This window comes from Heterodontus francisci, chromosome 13, assembly GCF_036365525.1.
Source record: "Heterodontus francisci isolate sHetFra1 chromosome 13, sHetFra1.hap1, whole genome shotgun sequence".
Taxonomy (NCBI): domain Eukaryota; kingdom Metazoa; phylum Chordata; class Chondrichthyes; order Heterodontiformes; family Heterodontidae; genus Heterodontus; species Heterodontus francisci.
In genome coordinates, this window is record NC_090383.1 from 111,477,923 (window position 1) to 111,493,614 (window position 15,692).

Below are 15,692 nucleotides of genomic sequence, written 5' to 3' on the forward strand. Positions count from 1 at the left end.
CACCTGTCCAAAAGGAACTCTTCAGCTGGCAGTGGGGGCACAACTGTCAGATTTTGGGCTCAGTGGCGATGAGGGGCAACACGCTCCACAGGCAGGATGGGATCCAAGCAGCAGAAGGGCACGGGAGAGGAAAGAGGGGCAGGAACATAGGATCTACTGCCGAAGACGGAGCTACCTGGAGATGATCGAGACCCAGTGCTGCAGGAGACTGTGACCCTCCAGGCAGATGGTCATAGATATCTGTGACCTCGTTGCTGAAGACCTCACACCTTGCAGCACTGGTGCCAAGCTCTGCCAGTAGCCTTCAAAATCATTTTGGCATTGAACTTCTTCACTTCCGGTATCTTGCAAGCAGTTGCACATCACTACATCTCGCAGGTCACTGATGCCTTCTTTGCCAGAACTGGACAGTATATTAATTCACGACAGATGCTGCATCGCAGGGACAGATTGGGTTTTCCCACCATCACTGGATTCTCCCAGGTGCAGGGCATCATTGATTGCACCCATGTGGCCATCAGTGAGATCCATCAACAGGAAGGGCTTCCACTCCCTCAATGACCAACTGGTCTGCGACCACAACAAGAGGTTCCTCCACGTGTCTTCTCACTTTCCTGGCAGCTGCCATGACCCCTTCATCCTCCGCCAGTCCAGGCTAACTCATATCTTCACTCCAACCCCCAAAGTCCTTGGATGGATCCTAGGGGACAAGGGATATCCCTTGAAGACATGGCTACTCACCCCTTTATGGAAGCCCAAGGAAGAGGCACAGAGGTTATATAACCAATGCCACCCGCTCAATAAGACAAACCTTGAGCAGGCCATCGGACTTCTGAAGATGTGATGCCAACGCATGGACCTGTCGGATGGTGTCCTCCAGTACCCTCCTGCAAGGGTCTCAGTAATTATCTGCTGCATTCTCCATAACATGGCCCTCCAAAGAGGTGTGGACATTGAGTACAATGAGGCCCCGGAAGGACAGCTCATCGGGGAAGGAGCAGGAGGTGAGAGAGGAGGAGGAAGAGGAGGCAGAGGGGGTGAGGCTGAACAGAGAGGTGCCCCTGCTGCATGAAGAGGTGGCTTCCTCCTGCCACCCTCAAGGAAGAGGCCCTTCCTCCTCTCCCTCACAGCCTCCAGCATTGGATCCAGGTCAGCATCAATGAAGTAAGGGGCAGCCCTGCCACAGGTGCCAGGCCTCTGACTCTCCTTGTACTGTGGAAGGGTTTGGCACAAACAGTAGATTTCTCCCTTAGGATACCAGCAGTCTCAGTGATGGCTCCCACACTTCATTTGACCCGCCTCTGTTGCCACCCCACTGTCTCTAATTGGACAGGAAATCCATCTCCATAGCAATTAAGGGATTACCCCAAGGAAAACCTTAACTTTAATCAGTTTTCTGGAGGCGGATTTCGGACCTGATAACAAACATGGCTCCTGTTTCCCACCTCTGTGACAAATATTCAGCCCAATGTTTCAGGTCTGTGCCCTTTCAACAGAACTGGGAGAAGTTAGAAATGTAATAGGTTTTGGGAAAGTGCAAGGGCTGTCAGCGGTGGGGGGTGGGGGTGATGTGGTGGAAAAAGGAACAAAAGGGAACTTCTGTGATAGGTTGGAGAGCAGGAGAGATTAAATAACAAAAGTTTTCATGATACAAGGCCAAAGGGAGTGGTAAAGGGATAAGAAACCAAAGATATGGCAACAGGAGGTGTGAATGACTGGATCATGGAGAGCTACCACCTGAAAGCAAAGGAAATAAAAGGAGTAAAAAAAACAGCAAAGACGCTGCAAAGAGATATGGATAAGTGAGTGGGCAACAAGGTGCATTTGGAGTATAATGTCGGGAAGTGTGAGATTATTCACTTTGGTCATAAGAATAGAAAAGCAGAATATTTTTTAAAAGGTGTAAATGAAACTTGTAAAGTCGACGTTCAGAGATTTGGGTGTACTCATACAAGGAACATAAAAAATTAGCATTCAGGTACAGCAAGCAATTAGGAAAGCATGTTGGCCTTTATTGCAAGGGGATTGAAGTACAAGAATAAAGAAGTCCTGCTACAATTTTACAGGGCTTTGGTGAGACCACACCTGAAATACTGGGCTGAATTGAATGGGCAGTCCCGGAGATGGGCTAGGAGGCAGGGGGGCCCATAGAATTAAGATGGGAGGCAGGGGCGGATGGCCTGTTACATGCCCATTGCACTGGAATATAGTTGGAGGCGGGAAAGGCCGAAGACAGCCTTCATGCCCGGAGGCCAATTGAGGCCCTTAAGAGGCCTACCGTCAGTCACTTCAGGGCCTCTTTCCGCCACTGCTGGAATCCCGTCAGTGGAGGGGGGGCCTCCGCCACAATAAAACGACGCAACCTCCCTGCGGGCTTGGTGGGAGGAGGCCCTCCTCTGCGGGCAATCTGTGGCCCAAGGAGGGCCCCCAGTGGAAAACCACCCACCTCCCTGAACCTCCGTCCCTCCTGAACTCCAAGCCCACCCTCCCTCCCCACATCACTGGGGCCTGCCGGACTGGCCCTGGTAACTCTGTCTCACTTACCTCTGGTCCTGCACTCCAGCACTGGGCCTAGTTCCAAGGCTTCTTGTAGTACCGGAGGTGGCCACTGCAACCAGTGACATTGCCAATACTACTGAGCTGCTGGCCCTTGTTGGACGGTAGCCCTTGGAGGCAGGATCCCCATATTTAAAGGGACAGGGATCCTGGCGCTCGGCTGTTAAATAGAGCCGAGGTGGGGGCTCCAAATGGCCGAGGCGATGTTCCCACTACCTTTTTGGGTCGGCACTGGGAGCCCCACCAGCTTCACTAAATCCTGCCCACTGTATGCAATATTGGTCTCCATTTTTAAGGAAGGATATACTTGCATTGGAGGCAGTGCAATGATGGTTCACTAGATTGATCCCTGGGATGCATGGGTTGTCCTATGATGAGAGGCTGAGTAAATTGGGTCAATATTCTCTGGAGTTTAGAAGAATGAGAGGTGAGGAAACAAAATGGGGCAGAGGCTCCGATCTAAAATTATTGAACCCACTGTTGAGTCCAGAAGGCTGTGAAGTGCCCAGTGGAAAGATGAAGTGCTGTTCCTTGAGCTTATGTTGAGCTTTGAGGTTGTTTAAGGGAATGTGAAAGTCGGGGGCCGTGAAGTGCCTAGTGGTAGGATGAGATGTACTCCTCAAGCTTGCATTGAGCATAATTGAAACACTTTGAGGGCTATAATGAAGGCTGCATATATCTGGCCTCAATAAAACTTTAAAAGTCTTCCTTTGCAAAATCACTGCATTCTATCTACCTTCCTGAATCTGTGTTGGTTATGTGCTGGGTGAAAGGGTATGCTCCCAAATGTAGCCTAAGGTGATCAGATACTAAGAGATGTAAAGTTCCAACATGAAGGTTGTGGCCCACGACTTTGTCCAAACACCAAGAAAAACAGGTATGTAAAAATATTTGTACACACAACAATGAAATGTATTAATTCAGATATAATAAATGAGGGTTAAGTTCACTAAATAAAAATCTTTTTCAAACATTTCAGACATATTTTGTGCTACATTTTGCACTTGGGTTTATTTTCTTACAATTGTAAAATAAATTGACTGTATTCATTTATTTGAAATCTTGTTAATTTTGCATTTTTCTGAAGAATTTTTTCACACAAGATTGACAGTTCCTGAAAAATGCTAATGTGTTCAGGTGTCCTCAACAGTCATCACTGCTGCAAAATCTTTATACAGGATAACATTTTTATCTGGATCCATGGCAGCTGACAACATCTCTTCCATCTCCTCTTGTGTAAATGGCTCCCCTTTGGAATGAAAGAACAATACAACCACTTTTTTTCTCACTCTTCCCAAGGAACAGAATTATTTTTTGAAAATTGCAACATGCATGGAAATGGTCTTCACAACATATTTAAATTGTCAATGTGAAGCTTGAAGAAGCAACTTCACGGCCATTACCAGTACAAAATGTGAAAGCACGTGGGCATCTGTGCATGTATCCTGGAACAGGAATATAAATACAATGGCATGCAGATACCCACCTCAAATTTGTGAAACCAGACATGAAGTGAGAAGGAAGGCTGAGTTAAACCTCCATTAAACTGCACCACCATTATTACAAACCTCTTGCACTAACAAATATTTAGCCAGTTTTGTCTGGAGTTGGACTGAAGCTGTGGCAGGTGCCCCTGGATTTGAACTACTTTGACAGCCTTACTGTTTGCAATAAACATGTCTGAATGTAAGTAGAGCATATACAAATATTTTTAATGCTTTTTTCATACATCACCATGAACTCTTCAATAATAAATGGACCAACACAAATAAAATACAATTTGCACAAGTGCTAAAGCATTTTGAAGAGCAGATAGACTGATGCATCTTTACTAAACTGAGAAAAAAAGCTTGCATTTACATGGTGCCTTTTACATTATCAAGATGTCACACAATGGGCTGGACTTTCCCACTGGCTTTGGGACCCCGACATTGGGACCAAATCGGGGTCCTGAGCTTGCACTTGCTGACAGCGTGCCCGCTGACGCAATCCTCCTGGAATCAGTCTCCTAATTGGCCACCTCCACATTTGCCGTCCTATTAAGGATGACCAACAGACTCTTGATGCTGCAGGCCCAATCAGAGGGCCAGCAGCTCTGCAGCCTTGGCAGTCCCACTGGGAGAGGTGGGTGCTGCTGGGGCAGGTCGGGGTCCGTGAGGGCACCTCAACAAAGAGACACCCTCGATGGCATGCAGTGAGTAAATAAATAGGATCTAGGCTGGTTGTACATAGGAATGAAGGGGAAACCTATCCACTGGATTGGGCTCGGCTGTGATTGCGGCCTTTTATGCCCGCAGCCCACTCTTTGGGGCATGGAACCTCTGGCTCAGATGGCCGCCTAACCTGCCACAGGGAGGCCGCCTCAATTGAGCTGGTGGCCTCCATACACGATGGGAGCCACTTCGCCAGTGGAAATTGCTGGTGAGACTGCAAAATCGCTCCTAACTGGGGCCATAATCACCTTAACTGGCTGCCCCTCACTGTGGTCTGGGCAGCCAATTCGGTTCCCTGCCTGTCCTTGGGAAAGTTCCCCAGCGGTAGGAATGTATTGGGGAGCCATCCCAACCCAGCTGTCCCCTATTTACCAGCTCTGCCCCACCTCCAACCGCTCCATGGGGCCAGGAAAATGTAGCCCAGTGTTTAACAGCTAATGAACTACTTTTGAATTGTATTCATGGTTGTTGTGTTGGCAAACAAGGCAATGTATTCACAGCAAGGTCCCATGATCAGTGCAGGAAATGGTCAGTTAATTTGTTGTTGGTGGTGTTGGTTGATGGATACATGTTAACTAGGACACCAAGAGAGCCACCATGCCCTTTTTCAAATAGTGCCATGGGATGTTTCACATCCACCTAAATGGAAAAATGGGATGAGTACTTCACATTAAGTATTCCTGGCAATGATTACATGAATACATGGAATAAAACTTACAGCAACATCAGTAACTTATGTGAGCACTCTTATCTGCCATTATCCTGCCTCTGGGCTATTTTGAGGGAGGCTACAGCAGTTGGGGGAGTGGGGGGGGGGGGGGGGTGGTGGCTGTGATGGCTACCGACCACAGCAGCGGGTAACCAATTAGGTCAATTATATTGCCCATTGAGGGAACTTGTCAGAAGCCATCTGGAACTTACCATGTGGCATGCAGGCCACCCGCTGAGGCCAACGTCCAGCTGTTGAATGGAGGTGGCCTCTGGGCAGCAGACCTTGGATGGGGGTGCGGGGGGCCATCGATGTCTCATTCAGTTTAACCTCACCCCCCAGCAGCAGCGATTGCCAGTGGGTCACAGCACAGCTGCGGCCACAGGCTATTCTGTGGAGGGGACCCCCTCCACAATGGCAGTCTGAGAGCTGTGGCCACTTCTAACTTTTAAACTATGAAAAATCTTCAGAAGTCACCTCCATCATGAGGCATCCTCTCTTCCACCTACCTGCATCAGCAATTCCCACTTCTGACAGTGGTGCGGCCAATTTTCTAGTGCCAGACGTCTTCCTATTGGCCTTCCAGCCTTGGTAACCCGCCCGCCCATTGTCCTTAATTGGGCAGGGCTGTGGCCCCTTCCTCTCAAATCACAGCCTTGGTTCAAACATGGACAAAAAAGCTGAACTCAAGAGATGAGTTGAGAGTGACTGCCCTTGACGTCAAGGCAAGTATGGAATCAAGCAGCCCTAGCCCAAAACTGGAGTCAATGGGAATCAGGGGGAAAACGCTCCGCTGGTTGGAGTCATACCGAGCACAAAGGTAGATGGTTGTGGTTGTTGGAGGTCAATCATCTGAGCTCCAGCACATCACTGCAGGAGTTCCTCAGCATAGTGTCCTAGGACCAACCATCTTCAGCTGCTTCATCAATGACCTTCCTTCAATCATAAGGTCAGAAATGGGGATGTTCGCTGATAATTGCACGATGTTCAGCACCATTCGTGACTCCTCAGATACTGAAGCAGTCCGTGTAGAAATGCAGCAAGACCTGGACAATATCCAGGCTTGGGCTGATAAGTGGCAAGTAACATTCGCACCACACAAGTGCCAGGCAATGACCAATTCCAACAAGAGGGAATCTAACCATCTCCCCTCAACATTCAATGGCATTACCATCGCTGAATGCCCCACTATCAACATCCTGTGGGTTACCATTGACCAGAAACTGAACTGGAGTAGCCATATAAATACCCTGACGATGAGAGCAGGTCAGAGGCTAGGAATCCTGTGGTGAGTAGCTCACCTCCTGACTCCCCTGTCCACCATCTACAAGGCACAAGTCAGGAATGTGATGGAATATTCTTCATTTGCCTGGATGGGTGCAGTTTCAACAACACTCAAGAAGCTCGACACCATCTAGGACAAAGCAGCCCGCTTGACTGGCACCCAATCCACCACCTTCAACGTTCACTCCCTCCACCACTGACGCACAGTGGCAGCACTGTGTACCATCTACAAGATGCACTGCAGCAACGCACCAAGGCTCCTTAGTCAGCACCTTCCAAACCCACGATCTCTACCACCTAGAAAGGCAACAGTAGCAGCTACATGGGAATACCACAACCTGCAAGTTCCCTCCAAGCCACACACCATCCTGACTTGGAACTATATCGCCATTCCTTCACTGTTGCTCAGTCAAAATCCTGGAACTCCCTTTGTAACAGCACTGTGGGTATACCTACCCCACATGGACTGCAGCGGTTCAAGAGACTGCTCACCACCACCTTCTCAAGGCAATTAGGGATGGGCAATAAATTCTGGCCTAGCCAGTGATGCCCATATCCTATGAACGAATTTTTAAAAAATCTCTAGTGGGTCCGCCGCCAGCATTTGTGGGTTGCTGACCCACAATTTTTCCTGATGGTGTGATCAGGACCGGGAACAAAAGTCCTGCCCAAAATATTGAGCACATGTGTATGTCCTTTCACTGCTGTGGATAGCACATTTGTGTCAGACAGTTTTAAAAGCAGGCTTTTGTAAGCAGTATTTGCTGCACTGTGAAGATCTGTCAACTTTCAAGTCAATGTATCCTACATATGTGAACACAGTTACTGTCTCCTTGCATTGCCTTAAACAAATTTAAACTCTCTCCCTGTTTGGATGCCTACTGATGTATTTGCTGATATTTCTGCTCAAATTGTTTTCACAGTAAATTTAAATTTTAAATTGCATTAATAGAAATGTGCAAGTAAAAGAAAGACTTTTTGCATTTATATAGCACCTTTCATGATCATAGGGGCATTACAGCCAATGAAGTACTTTTTGAAGTGTCACTGTTGTAATGTCAGAAATGTGGCAGCCAATTTGCACACAGCAAGCTCCCACAAACAGCAATGTAATAATGACCAGATAAACTGTTTTCATGATGTCAATTGAAGGATAACTATTGGCCAGGACACCAGGGATAACTCCCCTGCTCTTCTTTGAAATAGTGCCATGAGATCTATTCCATCTACCTGAGAGGTAGGTAGAGCCTTGGTTTAACAGCTTGTCTGAAAGATAGCTCCTTTGACGGCGCAGCACTTCCTCAGTACTGCACTGGAATATCAGCTTTGACTTTTGTGCTCAAGTCCTGAAATTTGACTTGAACCCGGAACCTTATGACTCAGAGGTGAGAATGCTACCAACTGAGCCACAAATGGCAATATAGCACAATACACTAACATCAACACTGAAAGAAACAACTTAAAGGGTGTAATTCCAGCTGTTGGAGAGGCCGTTTTTAAGTTGGGGGATGTGAAAAAAGAATAAAGCTTGTGTATAGGGAGCAAAAGAAACAACACTACAAAACACTACCGGAATTACCATTAAAAATGGCTGAACTTATTCCGCTCCATCTTCCCCACTATGTAGTAGTGAAGCTGTATAATCAAAAAGATACACATTTGAAGGCTAAACTACAAATATAGCATAAACTAACGCCTGTACATCTGCAAGGGAAAGCAAACCTTAAAACAGATTGTGTGATAAGCGTCAGTCAAAATAAGACCAAATGAAACTGCTGTCATGTTTGAAATGTTGAGATCTGACTTGCTTTTCCTAATTCCATAAAAATAAATATGCTCATTGCCAAATAGCTTCAAGTAATTATGCTCTACAAAATAAATATTTCTGTACAGGGAAGCTGAGAAGAATGCAAGCCAGATTCTTATCAGATCTCATTCAGTTTCAATGGAACATGTCAATTCAAGATAGTGAAGCGCTGATTAGAATAAGGGTGCAGATAATTTCTCTGATAATTAATAGTACTCACGTCCTTGATAAATCAGCTTTGCTGCATTTGTAAATGACAAGCCGCAAAATTAATGAAGCAAAAGAGATCCCTTGTTATAAAAACAAGAGATGCAATTATGAATCTTTAATGGCTTAATTTTAAAAAGAGGATTACACAATTAAATTAGTACAGTATCTAAAACAGAATACATGGAATGTACACATCGCAAGCGCACCGATTTGTATTTTGACCTAAGACGTTCCACTGCAGTGTAATTGTTTCAATCCTCACCTGCTACTAACTATACATCTTCTGATAAAATCTTTATCATGTTTGCTAGAAAATCTTCCATGGCGGGTAAGTCAGAGGATGTGCTATTTTATAAAGAAGAAACATGAGATAACCTAAAACACAATGGGAGAGATTTTGAGATACCCCAGCAGATAAAGCCCTGAAAATAAAGGAGAAGAGTTTTCTGCCCCATTGCTGTGGTGGTCATTGCCATTTTGCTGGGGTCTTCAGAATAGCTGCCTGAAACATGTGCACAGCTAATTTAGGTATTTAAATTGGAGTCCCATGACGTCAATAGGTTCCCAATGTCACCTTAAGTCTCAGCTGTGTGCTCGGTACACACTCTGTCCAGTACGGCTAGCGATCCAGCTGAAGAGGAGCCCAAAGGTAAGGACTTATTTATTTATTTTTGTGGGGCCAGGAGGAGCAGGAGTGCTCACAGCTGTGTTAATGTTAATGCCCTATGTTAATGAGGCCCAGCCTTCAAAATGGTATAGGCATCCCCTCTGCTCTGTTGAGTGAGTAGACAGGCCAGGGTGGTGTGTGTGTTGGGGGGGGCTGGGGTTGCTCACTAACCTATGTATTATACAAGTATCAGCTTGGTTCATTCAGCACAGATAAAATGCTGAATTGTTGGAGGTGATGTCTTTTTGATGTAAGATTAAAATGAGGTTCCGCTTACCTGCTCAGGTGGACGTAAAAGATCTGAAGACGAGCTAGGAGTCCTGCTGGTATCCTCAGTCAACAGCCCGAGCTTGTAACTCTTGCTATATGCCTCCACCAAGTTAACTGGTTATTCATCTCAGTTGCTGTTTGTGGAACCCTGCTATGTGAAAATTGGCTGCTATGGCAACCTACATAATAACTATGACTGCACTTCTTGTAAAACACTTTGCTAAACCCTGAGGATGCAATAAGGCACTATTTAAATTAAAGTTCTTTATTAATTTCTACGGAGGTTAAAAATACTTGTTGTGAAACAAACACCGGGTAAGTTCACACAGAAGTCAATTGAGAGAATGCAGATATTCTGGCTCTGGTATTTGTTGTTCCTGAGAATTCCTTTGTTCCTTTATACTCTGCCAAGTATGACAGAAATTTGCAATAAACATTCAAAGTATAACCAACTGGAAGTATACACACATGCACAGTTTTTACAATGTTACTTACAGATGTCCCAAGGCTTTACCCGTCGTTACTTAAAGATTATCCTGTTTTAAAGCAAAAAATGTTTTATGCTATAAACAACTATTGCCACAATGCATTAGCAGGGATACTAGTATATAAGGACTAAGTAAGTCAAATTTCATTTTTATTGCATGGTAACTTCATCCTTTGGTGATCAAATTCTACAACTCTTTAGATTTTCCATAGAATCTGTGGCCTTAAAGTATTACATGTGTATTTCATTTTGATTTTTTACTTCTTTTAAAAGTCAAGGATACAGAGGAAGATGGTAAGCAACACAGCAGACTAGTGGTAAATATGTGTGATTTAGGATTAGCAAGGAGGGGAAGGATTGTGGGAATCAGAAGCCATTCTGTGGCTGGGCTTTCGTAATATTGGTGGGTTTGTTTTGGCGTGTGGCAATATTGTGAAGAGGGATCCTGGAAGGGTTTCGTGGCAGTGGTTCCAGGATTCCAGAATTTGGTTTACTGGTGGAATTACTGGGATCTGGCAGTAATGTGTGAGGGATCCTTGGTTTCAGGTGGGGGTGGGAATGGATTTCATGGACCAGCACTGCTGATCAACAACATACCTGAATCACAAAATGGTGTTACTTTCTCTAGTGATCAGTTTCCCAAAAGCAAATGATCCCCCTGTAATCAATTGCTTTCAGGAAAATGGCCTTTTCTGTTCCCTTTATCTCAGCCACACCACTTCCACTCAATGCTGATGGAGCAAATGGGGAGCAAAATATATTGTAATTTATGTTGTGATAACACACACACACACACACTTTCTGATGGGGGCCAAAAGGGTGACAAGACTTGGCATAACCAGGCCTCACCCAAAATTTCACTTAGGCCCACTTACAGGCTTCCCTTTCATGGCCCGAAAGCCATGTATTTCAGCTGCAGTCAGGTTAAGCATGAAAGAAAAAACATGATGAAAAAGTGTTACTGGAAATAAGTGTTACACTTACAGAAAGTGCACACTACATGCAAGCTATAAATATATTTCATATAAATAACATGCACACAGATTGATATATTACCTTCCTCAGTCAAATATTTTGTAAGTTCCTCTTGGGTAAGATATCCTTTTTTAGTTTGATCTAACACCTGGAAATAAAATGTAACAGTGACATTAAAAAGTTCATTTGTAAAATCAGAAATACTGAATGGAGACAGACATGTTTTAACTGCAGAGCGCAAATTACAGGCTTTAGGTCTTACTTTAGCTATTTTCACAGGTGCAGCAGTGCCAGACACTCCTCTAAGAGGTCTGAGCATCTCATGTTTAGAGGTGTACCAGTGCTGTCCAGTATCTAACTAATATTATAGTGCAGTAGGACTGTAACTGAATCTGATCTGAACTGGACTTTGTGTCTTAGCAAGTGTGCCCTAGATGTGCCTCTCTAATCTTTTTGAAGGAAAGCATTTCGTAAGATGAGGCCAGGCAGTAATTGTTCAGCAGCTTTATTCCACAGACAGCCAGTGAATATGCTGAGCAACAGTCAAAGCAAATTCTACTTACTTAGCTCAGTCTCACTTTTTTCCTTGAGAATGCAAGAATAAAGTAATCAGCCAAATGCCCTGTCCCTTTTTTGTTTTTGGCATTACCTTCCTTTTGAACTACTTCTAACTGCAAAAACTAATCTGCTGTATTTTTGGCTTCCATTCTCCAAGGGTTGTGTTTTACATAGAATTTATAGCACAAAAATAGGCCATTTGGCCCAACTGGTCTATTTTGATGTTTATACTCCACAAACTCCTTCTCCCATCCAGCTTCATCTAATTGTATCTACCCTTTGATGGATCAGCTGGTGTTTTCCTATCCACCAGTTTCATATGCTCATAACCTGTCTGCCCAGTAGCTCTTTGTCCCTTTGTGACCCCACCCAGTGAGAGGGCTGAGATACTGACCTCCTCCTTGTAGTAACTCACCAGATCTAAGAACAAAGAACAAAGAACAGTACAGCACAGGAACAGGCCATTCGGCCCTCCAAGCCTGCGCCGATCTTGATGCCTGCCTAAACTAAAACCTTCTGCACTTCCGGGGACCGTACCCCTCTATTCCCATCCTATTCATGTATTTGTCAAGATGCCTCTTAAACGTCATTATCGTACCTGCTTCCACCACCACCCCCAGCAGCAAGTTCCAGGCACTCACCACCCTCTGTGTAAAGAACTTGCCCCACACACATCCCCTCTAAACTTTGCCCCTCTCACCTTAAACCTATGTCCCCTAGTAACTGACTCTTCCACCCTGGGAAAAAGCTTCTGACTATCCACTCTGTCCATGCTGCTCATAACTTTGTAAACCTCTATCATGTCACCCCTCCACCTCCGTCGTTCCAGTGAAAACAATCCGAGCTTATCCAACCTCTCCTCATAGCTAATGCCCTCCAGACCAGGCAACATCCTGGTAAACCTCTTCTGTACCCTCTCCAAAGCCTCCACGTCCTTCTGGTAGTGTGGCGACTGTCGATTAAAACTTCTCACCCCGTGAAGTAAATTTTAAAAAGGCCGTCTCCTGCTGTTCCCAAGATGAATGGGGGCCATTCTAGCCAATGGGTCTGGGACGTGACATGATGCACCCCATTCTGTCAGTTTGAGGCAGACTGAGCTGCAACATTTCACAAATTGGACTGTCTGGTTTCAATGTCTGCAGACTGTGGCTTCCCCCCTCTTTAAACCATGCGAATCCACTTTATCCCAAAACACAACAGTTAAGCAAAACTTAATCCCAAAATCCTTTCCGTGAGGTGTATAAAATTATGAGGGGCTGCGATAGAGTGAATAGGAAGGACCTTTTTTCTTTACTCTTTCAGGGGATGTGGGCGTCACTGGCTAGGCCAGCATTTATTGCCCCATCCCTAATTGCCCTTGAGAAGGTGGCAGTGAGCTGCCTTCTTGAACTGGTGCAGTCCTTGGGCTGTAGGTACTTTGCTGTAAATCTTTCTATGTTTCTAAGAAAATAATGAGTGGAAAACGTTATTTAAAAACGTTGTCGTGGCTTTAGGACAAGGAACTTAAAATCCAACTACACCTCAAATGCTCGCAAAATAACATCCTCTGGTTGGGGTCTGTATCTATAAAACAAAACAGAAAAAAAACCATGTTAAGAAAGAAAAAGAACTTGCATTTATATAGCACCTTTCACACCTCAAGACATCCCAAAGCACTTTACAGCCTGTGAAATATTGTTTGAAACGTAGTCACTGCTGCAATGGTGACCAATTGTAATTCAGGATATTAACCATATAAAATTAGGAAGCCTTAAGGTGGTGTGGCAGTTATACAGTACACTGTGATGTGGTGTTAATAGTTTCTATAAATGAATTAAGGGCAGGAATTGTGCCTAAAGTTCCAAATTTGCAAATGATACCAAATCAGAAGCAATGGCAAATGATAAATATCAATGCACACAAATTCAAAAGGATCTTGACAAGCTCAATAAATGGGCAGAGAATTGGCAGATGCAATGGGGAAGTGTAAGGTTATGAGATTTGGCAGAGGCATGGTTGATGTTTGGTTATATGCTAAATAGGAATGCACTTCAATTATCAGAGAAGAAGATTATGGCGTTTGACTGAGCAGGCTACTACATGTTGCTAGGTTGCTCAAAAACAAACAGAACACTGGGATGCATAGCAAGGGGTATTACATATAAATCAAGAGAGATCATTTTAAAACTGCACGTGGCCCTGATGAGACCATGGGGTAGAAATTGATAAGACTTCTTGACCGTTTACCAAATCAAAAATGGTCACCACCATGGAATTTTGCAGGGCAACGTCTTGTGCTGGAACAATAACAGAGTGCACCATATTGTTCGGACACTCTATAGGCGTCCCTGGAAGCCGCTGGAAACGTAGATATGGTTAAAATTTGTTAATAAGGGTTCTGTGCTACGATTGGAACCCATTTGTTAAATTGGTGTCAGTGCATACATGAAACATCACTTCCTAAATCTGACCAGCAAATCATGGCGGGAATAGTCAGGAAGCAGTTTTCATATGTATTATTTAAAGGGATTCACACCTCCATGAAGACAAGTATCTGGTTAGACATTTTAGGCTTCTTGGGTGCTTTTGGGCCAAGATCTTGGCTGTTTAGGCTGATGTTTGCTTGTGAAATACTTTAGAAGAGACAGTTTGTGGAGGTCCTGAACTCTTTTTCAGAATGAGCTATTCTGAATAGTGGAATATGGGCATTTTATTAGGCTTGCTCTTGAGGCTCCCGAATTGTGAGGAAGAATAGCAGCAGGGAAAGTGGCAAAGACATGTACAGAGAGCAAAGGAGGCTTTACAGCGTGCAGGTCTTTAAAAACAGAATAACACTGTGGAAGGTGACTGCATTTCAACAGGAAAACAGTCAGTTACTTATGCCACCTGTTGGAGCAAGAATTCGAGCACGTGACAATGAAGGTCACCATGCCTTTATCCTTTTATGCCTCTGGTTCCTTCCAAACTGCTTCTGGACACATCAGCAACATCAACGTTTGCTATGCATGCAGCAAGCTGGCAGATTATTGATGCACTGTTCATGAGATTCCCCACAGAGACTGACAAGCAGGCAGAAAGAACACTGGGGTTTGTGTGCTTTACTCCTGCTAGTGCAGGGTGTCATAGACTGTACACATGCAACCCTGTGTGCTCCCCATCATGAACCAACACAACAACTTGCATTTATATAGTAATAACTTTAACATAGGTGGGACGGCACAGTGGTGCAGTGGTTAACACCGCAGCCTCACAGCTCCAGCAACCCAGGTTCGGTTCTGGATAGCGTCTGTGCGGAGTTTGCAAGCTCTCCCTGTGACCATGTGGGTTTCCGCTGGGTGCTCGGTTTCCTCCCACAGCCAAAGACTTGTAGGTTGATAGGTAAATTGGCCATTGTAAATTGCCCCTAGTGTAGGTAGGTGGTAGGAGAATGGTGGGGATGTGGTAGGGAATATGGGATTAATGTAGGATTAGTATAAATGGGTGGTTGTTGGTCAGCACAGACTCGGTGGGCCAAAGGGCCTGTTTCAGTGCTGTATCTCTCTATGACTCTAAAACAACCCAACACCCAAGATGCTTTATCAATTAAAATTTGACACTGAGCCACAGAAGGTGATATCAGGACACATGTTGGAGGTTAAAGATAAGGAGGGGCAAGACCATGGAGGGAACTGAAAACAAAGATGAGAATTTTAAAATTGAAGCATTGCCAGACCGGAACCAATGTAGGTCAGTGAGCACAGGGGTGATGGGTGAACGGGATTTGGTGTGAGTTAAGAAGCAGGCTTTTGGATGAGCAAAAGTTAATGTAGGACGGAAGATAGGAGGCCGGCAAGGAGAGCATTGGAATAGTCAAGGCTAGAGGTAACAAAAGCATGGATGAGAATTTCAGTAGCAGATGAGCTCAAGCAGGGGTGGAGTCAGGCGATGTTATGGTGGTAAAAGTAGGCAGTTTTGGTGACAGATATGTGGTTGGAAGC

At 44.8% G+C, this 15,692-nt stretch overlaps 1 protein-coding gene across 3 annotated transcripts in view; it reads right to left on the minus strand.

Moving 5' to 3' along the window:
- Positions 1-3,561: 3,561 nt before the first annotated feature.
- Positions 3,562-15,692, minus strand: part of efcab2 (EF-hand calcium binding domain 2) — a 51,213-nt gene continuing 39,082 nt past the window's right edge. The window contains exons 5-7 of one of the 3 annotated variants that reach the window (XM_068044161.1): positions 13,257-13,299; positions 11,260-11,326; positions 3,562-3,805 (exon numbers count right to left, since the gene is read on the minus strand). In XM_068044161.1, the coding sequence (XP_067900262.1) occupies positions 3,690-3,805; positions 11,260-11,326; positions 13,257-13,299 (226 nt within the window). In that variant the 3' untranslated portion in view covers positions 3,562-3,689. Of the gene's footprint in view, positions 3,806-4,844; positions 5,409-9,989; positions 10,121-11,259; positions 11,327-13,256; positions 13,300-15,692 lie in introns of those variants that run through there. The other 2 variants (XM_068044163.1, XM_068044162.1) reach the window with 2 other exon arrangements.